Genomic DNA, 15,138 nt, shown 5'->3' with positions numbered 1-15,138 from the left:
GGAAACGGCTAAATCTACTGTGTGATACTTTCAACTCACATCAAATTCACTTTGGAAATCTTCTGTTTCTTTCCCAACTATCCTTTTGATTTTCTCCAGTTTTGTTCCAAAGAATCAAATATCAAGTCAAGCTGTATAATTAACTTGCTGGTGGCGTTCGTAGTGTGAGAAACAACTTGTTCGATAAACTTCTTGCTGCTGTTAAAAGGGGTTACAGAAAACCGGATCTCCATGGTTACAGTCCTTGTATACGACAATTTCCTGACATCTCATGCGAGTCCGTATCAAGGACTTAACTCTTGAATAACATGTTTGTTAAATGATTCAGGATGTGAGGTTAGCTAGGGGACAAGACGTAGCTCTGAAACATCGTGTTGTAAATATTAATTAAGTTGTAAATCGATACTATTCGTTTTCATTGTACCTACCAACTACTAAACGCCAATCAAGCATCTAATTGACGATACCGCCTATGGTTCGCTTTATTGCACTCTCACGAAACAAACAACTGAATGACACTGAGACATAATGGCCTCAGTCATAGCTGTCGGACGCCTATTTTATTATCTTCATCCATACCTGGATAGATAACCAGTGGTCAATAGCATGAGCAGAATTACTCGCAATCCATTCCAGAGGATACACAACCACGTCCAATACGAGTTGGTCCACGATCATGAACAATCATGGGTCATATTGACAAACCTCATGAGTAACTTTCTGGGAGTCTTACTCACGAAACAAAAGCAGTTGTTATCCATAAATTTTGTATTGTACTTTCCAACTTGTCATCAAGGAAGTCATGAACCTACTCAAGGACATCACCAGACATGATAATCCGCTTTCATTTACACAAAAGCATGTCGATAGTCATGGATCTAACAACTCATGAACATTTGTACAAAATTTATTAATAAGAAAATGTGAATTTATAGACATTTAACACATTCAGAAAGCGCTTATACATTAAAAAACGTGTTCATTAAAAACGTATAGAGTCAACTTCGAGCCCCGGTTTCCTGAGAACTAGTAGGCACAAGAATAGAAAACATGTTTCATTTGCGTTCAGGCTAGCGAAAGACAAACATGCAAGTAAGCCCTGGCCACTTTAGGTAGTCAGAATGCAGGAATTACAATGAACACAACAAATTAATATTATGATGCGATTATTCGGTACACATTGATATACAAGTAGTCACTTTCTAGTGACAACTGTTTAAGAACATACCAAAACACTACAGTGTATCATAACATGATAAAGAAGATATCTTGCCTCTACTGTTACATAGCAAGGATTCCAATGCAAATCATGAAAGGTTTCGGATTTACATAGATCTGTGGTTTTGATATATGAAACGTTTAGATTAGTATATGTACAGTATATAAGAAGAAGCGATATTCACCTTCCATAAGACCTAGAGTACACGAACTAAATCTCGGTTATCGATTTTTCCGTGAAACTATTTATTGGAATTAAATCGAAATGTGCTTTGAAAGTCCTACATTTCTAATGTTAATAATTAACAAAGGCAGTTTCCTGTGTACATATAAGATCAATTGTCTACAGGTGAATCTGGTTTTGAAAAGTGAATAGTTTAAAGTGTTGTCTCTTTGACAATAAGTTTATCTAAGTAGACGTGAACATGCAAGCTAGTTGTGGCATGACTGTGACCATCTCACATTACATGTGCAAACTACATGTGTCAGTTCACCTGGGAATGTAGGAACAGTGTCCCGTAAGTGGACACATGGTAGTCTAATGGATAAAATGTACGTTTATATCTACCAAATACACGGATTTTTGCAAGACCACATCAACCTCAATACTTCATTCTGCGAGGCACAGCATTACATATGGAATTGTTGTGGCATTTGCTAGATCCTCCTGACTGTGTCAAGCAATAATACAATCGCGGTTTTTCTGGGTACAAAACAGAGTGTAGTCTAATATGATCAATGCTAAACAATCAAGTGGAAGACATCTGTGTACATCAGCGTCAGCCATCTTAGTATTCATGAGACCAGAATGTCCAGCTGGAATGTTCAGTTTCTGTGCTTGGCGTACACCCATAGACCTTCAGTGGACTTCATCACGCCAGCAAACCTTCGCCCAACCTTGTAGCTTGTATCCACTTCTAACTTGTATCTGAAAAGCAAAACATTCATGAATTTTGTTGTATTAGTAATGAAAACTAAAACTGAGGGTCAAGTCGATGAATTTCTCCACAATGACTTCTATATCGTATTTATTACAAACTTACCCCATCTTGCTAAAACTTGTAATAACAAAAAAGATATTTTGAATTTGTAAATTGTATGCAGTTTGTAGATTTGTTTGTTTTGTTTGTTTTTTAATTTCCGAGACTGAATTTAATTTCAGAGACTGAAATTACATGTAACAAATTACTACCTTTGGAGAATTCTTCCCACCATGACCTTCTCCTCGTTTTGGGCGAAATGTTGCCCGATGCAGTTTCTGAAAAAGAACATTCATATGAACAAAATCACTCTCTCATGCTCTCATGAAGGATACATAGATTATGGATAAAAAGAAGGGAAGACTTTCTTGTGTATGAAATGGAAATAATTGTCCATATTACCGACACCCATTCCAGCACTTAATTCCAACGGAGTAATGGTATGTGGAAGGCAACTGGAAGGTTCAGTGAAGTGAGTGAGTGAATATATGTTTATGCCACTTTAGTCATTATTCCAGAAATATCACGGCCCTGGACATCAGAGAACATTCAATCAAGGCTCAGACCAAAAAATCAATTTGCAACCACATGAACTCTATAATGTTGGAAACGTTGTACATTTTGCGTCCCAAACAGATGTTTTTGATCTGTTTTTTAGATTTAATCTAAATAAAGCTTACAAAAGAGAACAATCTAGAAGTGTTGAATATTTTGCTGACCAAACGTCAGGTTCAGCAACCAATGTTTGTGATAAGTAGCACATGTGATGGTTGACATAGGCTATCGTTTTCCAAAATCGATGCTCTTGCTGTTGATCACTGGATTGTCTGGTCCAGACTCGATTATTTACAGACCACCGCCATGTAGCTGGAATACTGCTGGATGTGGCGTGAAACATAACTCTGACACTCTGGCTGGTAGTGAAGTACGTAGTATTATTCCTTTAGAGAGATAGTTTGATACCAACGCTACAAATTGCGCTATTTTGTTGTCTTACGCTTCACTCAGCAATATTCCTGCTGACACTAGCAAGCTAGGTTGTCAGGACTAGTTAGCTGACTGGGTACTGTGAGAATGTGAGCCAGCCAAGGGAGATAGTAAAATTATCGAGCCGTTGATGCCTCCAGGGTATAATGGAGGGTTATCGGAACGTATACCCTGGTGATATCGAGGATGTATACAGACTGGCTGGACATAATGTAGTAATTACCGTGGGCCAGCAGAGAAAGGGATGTATGAGTAAGTGTCCTGCTTCTGGATGTTCTCAGGCAGAAATCGGTCTGGATCAAACACATCCGGCTTCTCCCACAAGTCGGGGTTGTGATGAACATTCCATATGCCCAGTGCGACCATTGTTCCCACTGGAAAGACCTTCCCGTCCAGCTCCATGGGGTGTTCTAGCCTCCGACTGACGAACGGGACAGGCGAGTGAAACCTCATCCCTTCCTTCAGAACCCGTGCCAGATATTCCATCTTGTGGATGTCATCCCTAAAACATGCACATGCTTAGTTACCTTCCAATAGTCAAACCTCTCCAACCTCGAAATCAAATATATTAACTTGTACAGGCTCATAATGTACTGTAGTGTGATGTGGATTGCCTGTCTCGCAACGCTCTGAGGCAAACGGAGGTTAGCTTTATACTACAGTTCCAAAATACTCTTTGCATTGATACATATCTGAAACGACACAAACACACCCATTGCATTGAACATTGAGCTTACCTGTCATATAGCTGGAATATTACTTCGTGTGACTTGAAACAATTTACAGACAACAATCTGGCGACGCTGTGTACCAGGTAATTTCTCATATTCTACCAGGTAATTTCTCATATTCTACCAGGTAATTTCTCATATTCTACCCTATCTTCTCTTCAGATGAGTACCACGAACTACTGATTTGTTCAAAATATTGACAAATACGTACAATATTTAAATAATACCCTATAGGGAATATGATTATGATTAAATTTAAGCATATTAAATTGTTGAAATGAAAAAAACAGTTTTGAAGTATTTAAACCTGAGAAGTGTCATATTATATGAAAGAAACAAAGTTCGTTTTTTGTGATATTTTTTATACATATCTCCTCACTCTAGGGCAGTAATTCTACATTGACTGTTTTCTATATTGGTACCTCGCCATGTGCACAGGCAAATGGTTCATTTAGTTGTAATTTATTGGTTCCTGACTGTTGATTCCTGACTCACTACTGCATGACTTGCCCCACAAAGTGATGTAATGAACACAACCGGACCATGTGATGTGCTCTATCGTGTGATGAACACAACCGGACCATGTGATGTGCTCTATCATGTGATGGGCTCTACCGTGTTGTGAACATTACCGGACCATGTGATGTGCTCTACCATGCGATGTGCTCCACCATGTGATGTGCTCTACCATGCGATGTGCTCTACCATCTGATGTGCTCTATCATGTGATGTGCGCTACCATGTGATGTGTTCTACCATGTGATGTGCTCCACCATGTGATGTGCTCTATCATGATGTGCTCTATCACGTGATGTGCTCTATCATGTGATGTGCTCTACCATGTGATGTGCTCTATCATGTGATGTGCTCTACCATGTGATGTGCTCTACCATGTGATGTGTTCTACGTGTAATGAACACTACCGGACCATGTGACGTGCTCTGTCATGTGATGTGCTCTTTGTGTGATGTACACTACCGGACCATGTGATGTGCTCTACCATGTGATGTGCTCCACCATGTGATGTGCTCCACCGTGTAATGAACACTACCGGACCATGTGATGTGCTCCACCATGTGATGTGCTCTATCATGTGATGTGCTCTATCATGTGATGTGCTCTACCATGTGATGTACACTACCAGACCATGTGATGTACACTTACATGTAATTAGACCCACCAATTAACAGGCCCTACCAACTCGGTGATAAGCCTTAAATATGCACCTGAACAGGTGATGCGCCATACAATGTGTACCCGAACAGATGCGCCCTACCAGGTGATGTGCTTGGACTTTCTTCCTTCCAGCAGTGAGTCCACTTCCTCTTGAACCCTGGTCTGGAACTCGGGTTTGGAGGCCAAGGTAAACAGCGTCCATGATATTCCACTGGCCGTTGTGTCATGACCTTTACAAACAGGTAACGCAAAACATCTACTTGAAATATAAGTTCTCCTATAGTGTGAGCGAGTGAGTTTAGCTTTACGTCGCGCTCAGCGATATTCCAGCTAAATGGCAGCGTTGTAAATAATCAAGTCTGGACCAGACAATCCAGTGATCAACAACATGAGCATCGAACTATGCAATTCAGAACCGATGACATGTGTCAACCAAGTCAGAGAGCCTGACCACTCGATCCCGCTAGCCACAAGTATGCGCTACCGAAGGCCAATATTCTAATTCACTGTCAACTACATGTACCACAGCTCAAAAGGTTTAGCCGGTATACCTTCAAACAGAAACGTGTCGACTTCATTCCTGATCTCTAGCGGGGTGAGACCCTTGCCGTCAGCATCTTTGGCACTGAGCAGGACGTCTAGGAAATCCAAGTAGCGTGCCTTGGGTGGACCATCTTTCTCCTGTACAGACACAATACGATCATAACTCAGGGCAAAACACGTTACATACACTAGTGCTATGTCTCAAAGTATAGAAAACAAAACAAACATCACTGTAAATATGTTCTCAGTATTAAAATGCAACCTATCTGACCTATCGCAAGATACTCGCAAAGTGAGTTCCAAGTATTAAAACCAAAATGTCATACTTGTATTCAAGAATGTGATATGTTCATGTTCGAGATATTTTCTCATGGTTTTTTGTGGGTACATTATTGAAATAACGTATTTTCTGAAAATGTACTACGGCTAATTCGCCAACTGCATGTGTATTCTTTTCCTTTGATTTTCGCTCTTCGTACATTTGATTTTGAGTTGAAGTATTATTGTATGAGTGAAGTCTCAATAGCTAAACAATACAGACACAATCACGTATCCCCACTTTTTAAAAATATTTTGGTGGCTGGCTGGCTAGTTGTTTAAATGTTCGATCGTCATACCGAAGACCCGGGTTCAGTTATCCGTGGTCGCCGTGATATTGCTGCAATATTGCTAAAAGCGGCGTAAAACCATACTCACTCAGTCTCTCTTTACGGAAAGTCATGGGACATATTCTCTGCCTTACTTTGAACTGGGTTGTAGAGTTTGTTTAAGTTTAAACACTGACCAGTTCCTGTCGCCTCTTGTCGATGATGCCTTCAGCCCAGCGATGTACAAAGTCACAACGCTCCTTAAACTTCTTTCCTTTGGACGTGTTGTAAAAGATGAAGTCAAAGAAGTATAATGGGTTGCTGAAAAACACAAGTCTTTAATCAAACCTTATAATAATTAATATTTAATTAATTCAAGAAACCCATTGCATTTAATTATATTCTGTCATCACTGTGTTTAGCGCCCCTGCGAAAGTCAAAGGATTAACCTTGTTAAAATTCCACTTGATATCTCAGCTCAGTACCCCCCCCCCAAAAAAAACCCCCCAAAACCCAAAAAAAACAAAAAACAAACAAACAAAAAAACAAAACAACCCCCCCCCCCCCCCCCAAACAACCCTAAAAAACTATAATAAAAAAACCCAAACAACATACAACATTAACAACAACAAAACAAACACAAGCACGCACGCACCATCTCGCTTTCCCATATTACACAGGCGTTTGGGTGGTCAAGTGGTTCAAGCGTTTGCTCGTCTCACGTGCTTCTGTTCCCAACATGGATGAAACGTGTGAAACCCATATCTGGCGTCTCCCATCATATTGCTGATATATTGCAAAGGCGGGGGAAAAACACCAACACACTCACGCATCATATTGATAATACACTGATGTAATGGTAGTCATCACTGATCGAACTCTGCAGTCCCAGAATGCCCGTGGACTTACAAGTTTCGGACTGTAGCCAGGGTGAGCAAGTCATTCACTGCGTTCACATACGGGTGTGTTTGCCTGAAAGAAAAAAAGTATACATAACAATCGATACGTCATTCGTTTTAACAATATTGACTATGCATGTTGATATGCGTAGAAGTGACCATTGTCTGTTAACTTGGTGTAACAGAAACCGTGTGGCTAACTGTATAATTTCCCGTGTTCGCCATTGTTCTCGTCCCTCTTTCCCGCCGTATATAGCCCTGTTACTCCCTCTCGCATCTGTGCTGTAGTCGATCTCTTTTTCTGTACTCATCCCTGTTCCTACTGGTCTAATTACCCATTTTCATGCTTGGTGATTGGCAAATTAAAATGTATACTGTTGTCATATATCAAATACCCAGTACTCACACGTTGGCATATATAAATGTCCCCGTACTCATCCATGTTGTCAGATATCAAATTCCCCGTCCTCATCGTTGTTGTCAGATATCAAATTCCCCGTCCTCATCGTTGTTGTCAAGTATCAAATTCCTCGTTCCCATCCCTGTTGTCATATATCAAATTCCCTGTAGTCACCCCTTTTGTCATATATCAAATTCGCCGTACTCACCCCTGTTGTCATATATCAAATTCCCCGTACTCACCCCTGTTGTCATAGATCAAATTCCCCGTACTCACCCCTGTTGACATATATCAAATTCCCCGTACTCACCCCTGTTGCTGTATGTTCTCCTTGACCGACATGGCACATCGCAACAGGATGTCAAATGTACACAGACTGACCATGTTGAACAACTCAAAGCTGGTGCCTTCCTTGATATGATTGTCAATCTTAGCCTGTGAACACAAGTTGATAGGTGAAGGTTTACAGGGCGATAGGCACTCGGTAAGCGTTAATGACAATTCACGACCCATAAGTGTGAGGGTATGTCGAACTGATGAAGTTTCTCGGTGTTGTATACATCTACAAAACCAGTCTGTTCATCCAAATGGCGTTTTACACAACGCTTCGAGCAACCTGTCACAATTACCGACTTTATAAGGCCTTGAAAATTGATCAGACAACATGGAACATAGTCCAGCACAACATGTTACGGAAAAAGTATGTCCATTATGACATCGAGGGAGGAGGGGAGGGAGTTTGGTTTTACGCCGCTTTTAGCAATATTCCAGCTATATCACGGCGGGGGACACCAGAAAATGGGCCTTACACATTGTACCCACGTGGGGAATCGAATTCGGGTCTTCGGCGTGACGAGCGAACGCTTTAACCACTAGGCTACCCCACCGCCCCTATTATGACATCGAGATTGAGGATATACCTGTAATGCCACAGTTTAGGAACCCACCATGAATTCGAATACATGATAAGTAAATCTGAGATAGAGTTTGTCTTAGATAAACAATTTCAACCCTGCATGTATCTTGGTATCAGGGTTGTCTGCATGTAAGATTCTTACCATCATAGTGTCGATGGCGTTGTTGGAGACTTCGACGTAGGGTTTAAGGATGTCGAAGTGGAAGGCGGGGGTCAGTAGTCGACGAGCTCGGTACCAGCGTTGTCCACCTGCGATCAGGAGGCCCTCTCCGAGCCAGGGCACTAATGATTCATATTGGGCCCCAAATCCCCTTGGCTTTGGCTCTGTAAAATTGTAAAGAAAGAGTCAAACCTACTTGACTGACAATGAAGTCGGTGTGCACATGTTGAAACATTCTAAACTTCTAATGTGAAGCCAGTGAAGATCCGCGTTAAAATTGATCTTCAGTAAACCATGTTTGTCGTAAGAGGCGACTAACAGGATCGGGTGGTTGGGCTCGCTGACTTGATTGTCATCGTATCCCAGTTTTCGTAGATCTTTGCTCATGCTGTTGCTCATTGGATTGTCTGGTCTAGACTCGATTGTCTACAGACCGGCGCCATAAAACTAAACTCCACACACACTGCTCACCTGTGGATTTGATGATCGGTCTGATGGTGTCTGGGTGGTAGACCCTGATGACTGCATTGAGAGGCCCTACCCACAGCCGGTAGTACTTGGGGAATCTCTTCATCCAATCACGCTCCACTTCAGCACGTTTCTCAAAATCCTGGGGGAGCTGAAACACATCCATGTACCTGGTTAAAGAGACTCTTGTCAAGGACCTACCCTGTCATACAGACCCTGAAGCAAATATGTCGAAGAAAGCCCACGCAAGTCTAGAAAATGTGAAATAGTCTAGAAATTATAACAGCTTCAGGCTGATAATGAAGAAAGTCTCAGGGCTCCTTTTCATTGTATTATATTTTTTAATATGAACTTATTTTCTGCAATATATATTCAGTTCGGAGACCAATTGTTAGTCTAGTCAAGCGAAGATATCGTTTTGTCAACATTCATAAGGTTCCACACAACGCCCCGTAGTCTGTCTCATAAGTCCCTGAACCACATTATCTTCCTTACTGCCTAGCTCTCTGCAATGCTAAAGTTCAAAATGAAGTCTAGATTCCCCCAGGTTCACTATCACTGGTCTACCTGGGGCTCCTTTTCAATTTAAATGAATTTATTTGTTACAATCAAAATGATATATATTCGAAGACTAAGCATTATCTAGGAGACTCGTTTCAAGGACCACATCCTGTTCACCATGTTGTTCACCATGGCGAGTTGTCAGAAATGTAGGAAATGTACTACTGTTTAATCATTGATAAGAGTGGTATATTTCGGATAATTTATTATAAGATCTGTTCGGGTATCAGTAAAATGTCTGTAATATCGCGAGTATACCAATCTAACATGTAACAAGAGTGAGTGAGTGAGTGAGTGAGATTAGTTTTACACCGCACTCAGCAATAATCCAGTTATATGGGGGCGGTCTGTAAATAATCGAATCTGGACCAGACAGTCCAGTGATCAACAACTTGAGCATCAATCTACGCAATTGGGAACCGATGAACATGTAACTAGAAGTCAGTAGGGAGATGAACTATGACAACAAGAAGACCTTTATGAAAATAGACGGGACAAAACCTTTTGTACATCCATCAGAAATGTCTGCTAAATGTATTGTCTATCGTCCATTTGTGACTATATCATGAGTGTGATATCTGTTTCAGCAGTATTATTACTGTTCGATGTGGGATGCAAACAAATCGAGTCCTGACAATGCAGTGATTGCCACCATGACGTGTGATGACAGAGCATGTGTGTATGAATCACTATGAAATCATAGTTCACACCAAATTTCAAACTATGCAAACCACAGTACTGTAGCTCACCAACATATCACAGGCGTTCGTGTCAATCCGAGGATTAAAGATTTTCTTTTAAATATGAAAATTGTGAGATGACCCCCTACTTGAAACGCTTCACAGTACTGTGAAGGGTTTCAAGTCGGGGGTCATCTCAAAATTTACATTTAAAAAAAAATCTTTAATCCTCGCAATGACACGAGCGCCAGTGTTGTATATGTACAACATATATAGTTCAAACTTTCAACTTGTAATTCATTCAAATATCTTCGCACCAAAACCCTTGAAGATACGGGTTATATATAACCCATGCTTGTCTTAAGTAGATAGATGACTAACAGGATCGGGTGGTCAGGATTGTTGACATAACTAACGTGTGCCATCGTATCCCAGTTTCATAGATCGATGGTCATGATGTTGATCACTGGATTGTCTGGTCCAGACTCGATTATTAACAGACCATATAACTAAAATATTTTTGAGTCTATTAAAAATAAGAAACACGTGGCAAGATATCCAAGCTGTTTCAATTTCTGCAGAAATAACTGGACTACCGAACATTTCAAATCGGAGCCTTAAATACTTTTTAGGTAGAAACAATATATTCCAACTTTTGACCGTCTGTTATAGAGGAGATAATTTCATTTGAAGCCAAACGCACAGTGACAGCCTTGCGGGGAAGCCGACAGAAAGCAGAATTCTGGTGGTTCAGTTTTGAATCTATTTTGAACGATGCAACGGGACATGATGGAGTATGAATGTTGTTTCGCCTGGGTGTTATTTTGCGTATTTCCACACAAAAGTGTCGAAGGGGGTGTTTCAACCTTATAGGATATCTCATGTTGTGTAATCCATTCAAAACTAAACGGAAACAAATATATCGTTTACCAGGTAGGAAAATGTTATTAGAGATTTGATGTAAAATTTGTATAAACAGGTATGCATTTCTTTCAGGCTGTACATTGAATTTGCGTTTCAATACATTTTAATAGAAGGAAATATGATAGTGAGAATCCATAATAACTGTGGAGGTAAAACCATGCAATTGTATATTCCGAGTTTCAATAAATGTATTTTTAGCTTTTCCATCACTTCTGTTGTGTAGATATTAACCATTGTGGAGGTCAAGCTGGCGTAGTGCTGCAGTGTTGCATACGTGCGCCGTGATGCGGTCATGAAATTACACGCATTCATGTCTAATTATACTGATTCTCCAAAGAAATTCGAGTATTTCACGTTGCCATGATAGAATAATTGCTATTAATAACCAACTCGCCATAGATAACCTGTAAAAGCTCAAAGGACATTAGGCACTTAGGCACTTAAATGTAAGATCACTAAATGCAAGCTGGGGTGTAATTGCCATTAGGTACTCCAGTCTCACGCATGCAATTTCAGAGTTAGCAATCATGCGTTCAGTATGAACTTTCACCACCACTACATTCACCAATCAGTTTCAGTGGAACTACATATATATACTCCAGTCTCACGCCTGCAATTTCAGAGTTAGCAATCATGCGTTCAGTATGAACTTTCACCACCACTACATTCACCAATCAGTTTCAGTGGAACTACATATATATACTCCAGTCTCACGCATGCAATTTCAGAGTTAGCAATCATGCGTTCAGTATGAACTTTCACCACCACTACATTCACCAATCAGTTTCAGTGGAACTACATATATAACTAGCACTATCGTCTACAGATTCATCCATATGTAAATGAATTGTGTACTCATTTTTGTATACATGTCTTCAGTACGGATGACGAAGGGGCTTGTCACGGTTAGTTTATGTCCTTGTATTTCAAACATATCCCAGATTACTAGATTGATTCTCATGCTGTTGATCACAGGATTGTCTGGTCCAGAATCGATTATCTACAAACCGCCACCATGTAGCTGGAATATTGTTGAGTGCCGAGTTAAACATCACACAAACCAGCCTTCCTATATATTTGCATCGTGACTAGTGACTGAAATACAACCGACGTTGTAGGACCAATTGCAATGGAAAACATCGGGATAGGGCCTCCAGTAATACAACGGTACTTATACACCATCACTGTCGACACAGAACAGCACTGACAAGCGCTGTAAAGTGACTCACCACATGCAGTAAAGTAACCCATGCATTAAAGTGACTTTCCACTTGCAGTAAAGCGACTCAACACACGCAGTAAAGGGACCCACCACATGCAGTACATTTAAGTGACTCGCCCCATGCAGGAAGTGATTAACCCATGCAGTAATAAAGACTCACTGCATGCGGTAAAATTACTAATGATGCAGTAAAGTGACACCGCATGCAGTAAAGTGACTCACCATTTGCAGTAAAGTTATTAATCATGCACTAAAGTGACACCACAAGCAGTAAACTGACTCACCACATGCAGGTTTCCAGACCTCCAGTTAAACTCCTTGACGCCCTGGCAGTTGTTGAAGAAGCTGAAGAAGCGCCGATACCAGACCACGAGCTTGACCAGTCGATACGTCACGTATAGAGCTATGGATGTTCCCAGAGCCTGTAGAACAGTCTCACGATTGAGACGGGATACAAGTTGCAGCGCGTCCATGTTTCCAAGTCAACGAACCGAAGTTGTCTAACTCACTCCAGGCTCTGTCGAGCCTTATATACGCACAGCCACTAAACAGCTATTGACCCGCTGATAAACTATGCTGTGACGTACCGTCTACACATGGGTCCCATTCACCGTTTGACTTGTCCTAGTTATTCTCCCACGTCCCAGTAACAGGTCCGTCAGTCTTAAGCTGGGACAGACTGTTGTGTACATAGTTCCTCCCCGTCAGGTCAACCGCTGGAGCGTTTGCATCAGACACATCCCAGAACGAAGGTGTTCAGATCACGCCCCGGTGAATAAGTTTTGGAAGGGCTATGAACCGAATGAGGTACAGATCTTATTTTGTTTGTTACACCTCTGCAAATAATGTTTGCTATCTTATCTTTGCACGTGATCAGCTAACTTATACCTGCTCGTCTAAGAAGGTTTCGAATATCCACACTACTACTACTACTACTACTACTACTACTACTACTACTACTACTACTACTACTACTACTACTACTACTACTACTACTACTAGGGTACGTATTGCTCATCGCTTATGTTTGATCCGTTGCCTTAAGAGATCCGGTGTTTGTGAACAGTAAATAAACACACAGAAATCACATAGAATGATTCTGTGATACATGCCTTAACGTAGATTTGAGTACGGATCACAGGTATTTTCTGAATGTCTAAATACCGGATAAATAATCTGGCCTTCGAGCTGTGGGACGTCTCCTCCGGGTCGAATCTTTATCTCATTTAAAATATCCAGGAGGACGACTTTTATGACGGAATCAGCAATTATAACAATAGAACAATGTGATTGAGTGGATTTGCTAATCAACTTCAACGTCTAAATTGTCATTTAACGTACACGTATCTTAAAGTACATTACTTCCTTGTATTGGTATTTTTTATCAACATTGCAATATAATTCGCAATAAGAGACACATGCCATTGGAAAAGGGTCAAATGTAACACTTTCTGAGTTAATTACAAATTATATTATTTTTGTTGAGTCCCATCCTCCATTCAAAGCCCAAGCGGCTTTGAGGGTTAGACGGCTGACATAGTGTGCTGGCGAATAAGTGCCTGACACTGAGCGTGTGGGTCGAATCCTGGATAGGACTCAACCCAACAAAGGGACTAGCTTTTACAAAGGGGTGGAATTCAGTTGTGTGTAGGAGTACATATGTTTGACATCCACAAAGTCACGGAAATCCATGTTTTTTCATTGTTCTGTGGATGTCTGTATATATAAGTGTGTGTATATATAACATATATGATATTTTCAGTCTGTCATGTAGACCCTGAAGCAAAAATATCATATAAAATGTGGCAAGTCCAAATTTCAACAACTTCAGGGTCTCGGAAAATGAAAAAAATCTCATGGCTCCTTTTTGGTCACACTTTGGTATTTATTTACAATGAACTTTTTCTATAAAATCTGTTCATTTCAGGGCCTAGTTGTGAGTTGTGTATATATAGACATGTAGATACACAAACATAGCGAGTGAGCATGAGTATTCACTTTATTGGTTCATATTAAAAGGTATAGAATACTGTTTTCTAAATAAATATATATCACTGGAATTTTAAAAAAGGTAGATTAAGTTGATAACCGAGTGACTGTATCCTCAAACAGAGTAAAATCACTGTAACATCGTTGTCGACCTGTGAAGATATTTAAGTCCCAAACACATTCAAAGTATGTTTCATCTTACTAGGTCCGTGAAGGTCCAGGGTAGAATAGGCCTTCAGCAACTCATGCCTGCCATAAAAGGCGACTCTGCTTGTCGTAAGAGGCGACTAACCGGATCGGGTGGTCAGGCTCGCTGACTTGGTTGACACATGAGTGCGGCGTACAACTAAAACTCACTCACTCTCACATTCATCTTACTACGTGTTTAATCGTAGAATACATAGGCGGACCCAGAGGGTACGCACCATTGCTGATTCCATCACGTTCCAAAAGAATTTAAATGTTTGCTCTGTTGAATTATGTATCTTTCAGAGAAACATCTACATATGTTACATATCGTTTCTATGAATCTGTTAAAGTTAAAACCTTTTCCTGATCGACTAGTCTGACATACAGATCCTGAAGCGACTGTACCCAAGAAAACCCACGCAAGTCTAGAAAATGTGGCAAGTCTAGATTTCCTCCGCTTCTGAAAATAAAGAAAATCTCTGGGCTCATTTTCATTGAACTTTTTCTG

At 40.6% G+C, this 15,138-nt stretch overlaps 1 protein-coding gene across 1 annotated transcript; it reads right to left on the bottom strand.

Annotated features, from left to right (window-relative positions):
• Window positions 1-891: 891 nt before the first annotated feature.
• Window positions 892-13,311, bottom strand: LOC137296154 (ultra-long-chain fatty acid omega-hydroxylase-like). Its single transcript, XM_067827856.1, has 11 exons — window positions 12,737-13,311; window positions 9,069-9,216; window positions 8,580-8,761; window positions 7,832-7,956; window positions 7,132-7,194; window positions 6,420-6,543; window positions 5,644-5,773; window positions 5,193-5,322; window positions 3,409-3,687; window positions 2,411-2,476; window positions 892-2,146 (listed from the first exon to the last, which is right to left on the bottom strand). Exons 1-11 carry the CDS (start codon window positions 12,923-12,925, stop codon window positions 2,044-2,046), a joined length of 1,539 nt encoding a protein of 512 aa, XP_067683957.1. The 5' UTR covers window positions 12,926-13,311; the 3' UTR covers window positions 892-2,043.
• Between the last annotated feature and the right edge of the window lie 1,827 nt (window positions 13,312-15,138).

The sequence above is a fragment of the Haliotis asinina genome, chromosome 9, assembly GCF_037392515.1.
Source record: "Haliotis asinina isolate JCU_RB_2024 chromosome 9, JCU_Hal_asi_v2, whole genome shotgun sequence".
NCBI classification, from domain to species: Eukaryota; Metazoa; Mollusca; class Gastropoda; order Lepetellida; family Haliotidae; genus Haliotis; species Haliotis asinina.
This window is presented reverse-complemented; position numbering and strand designations above follow the sequence as displayed.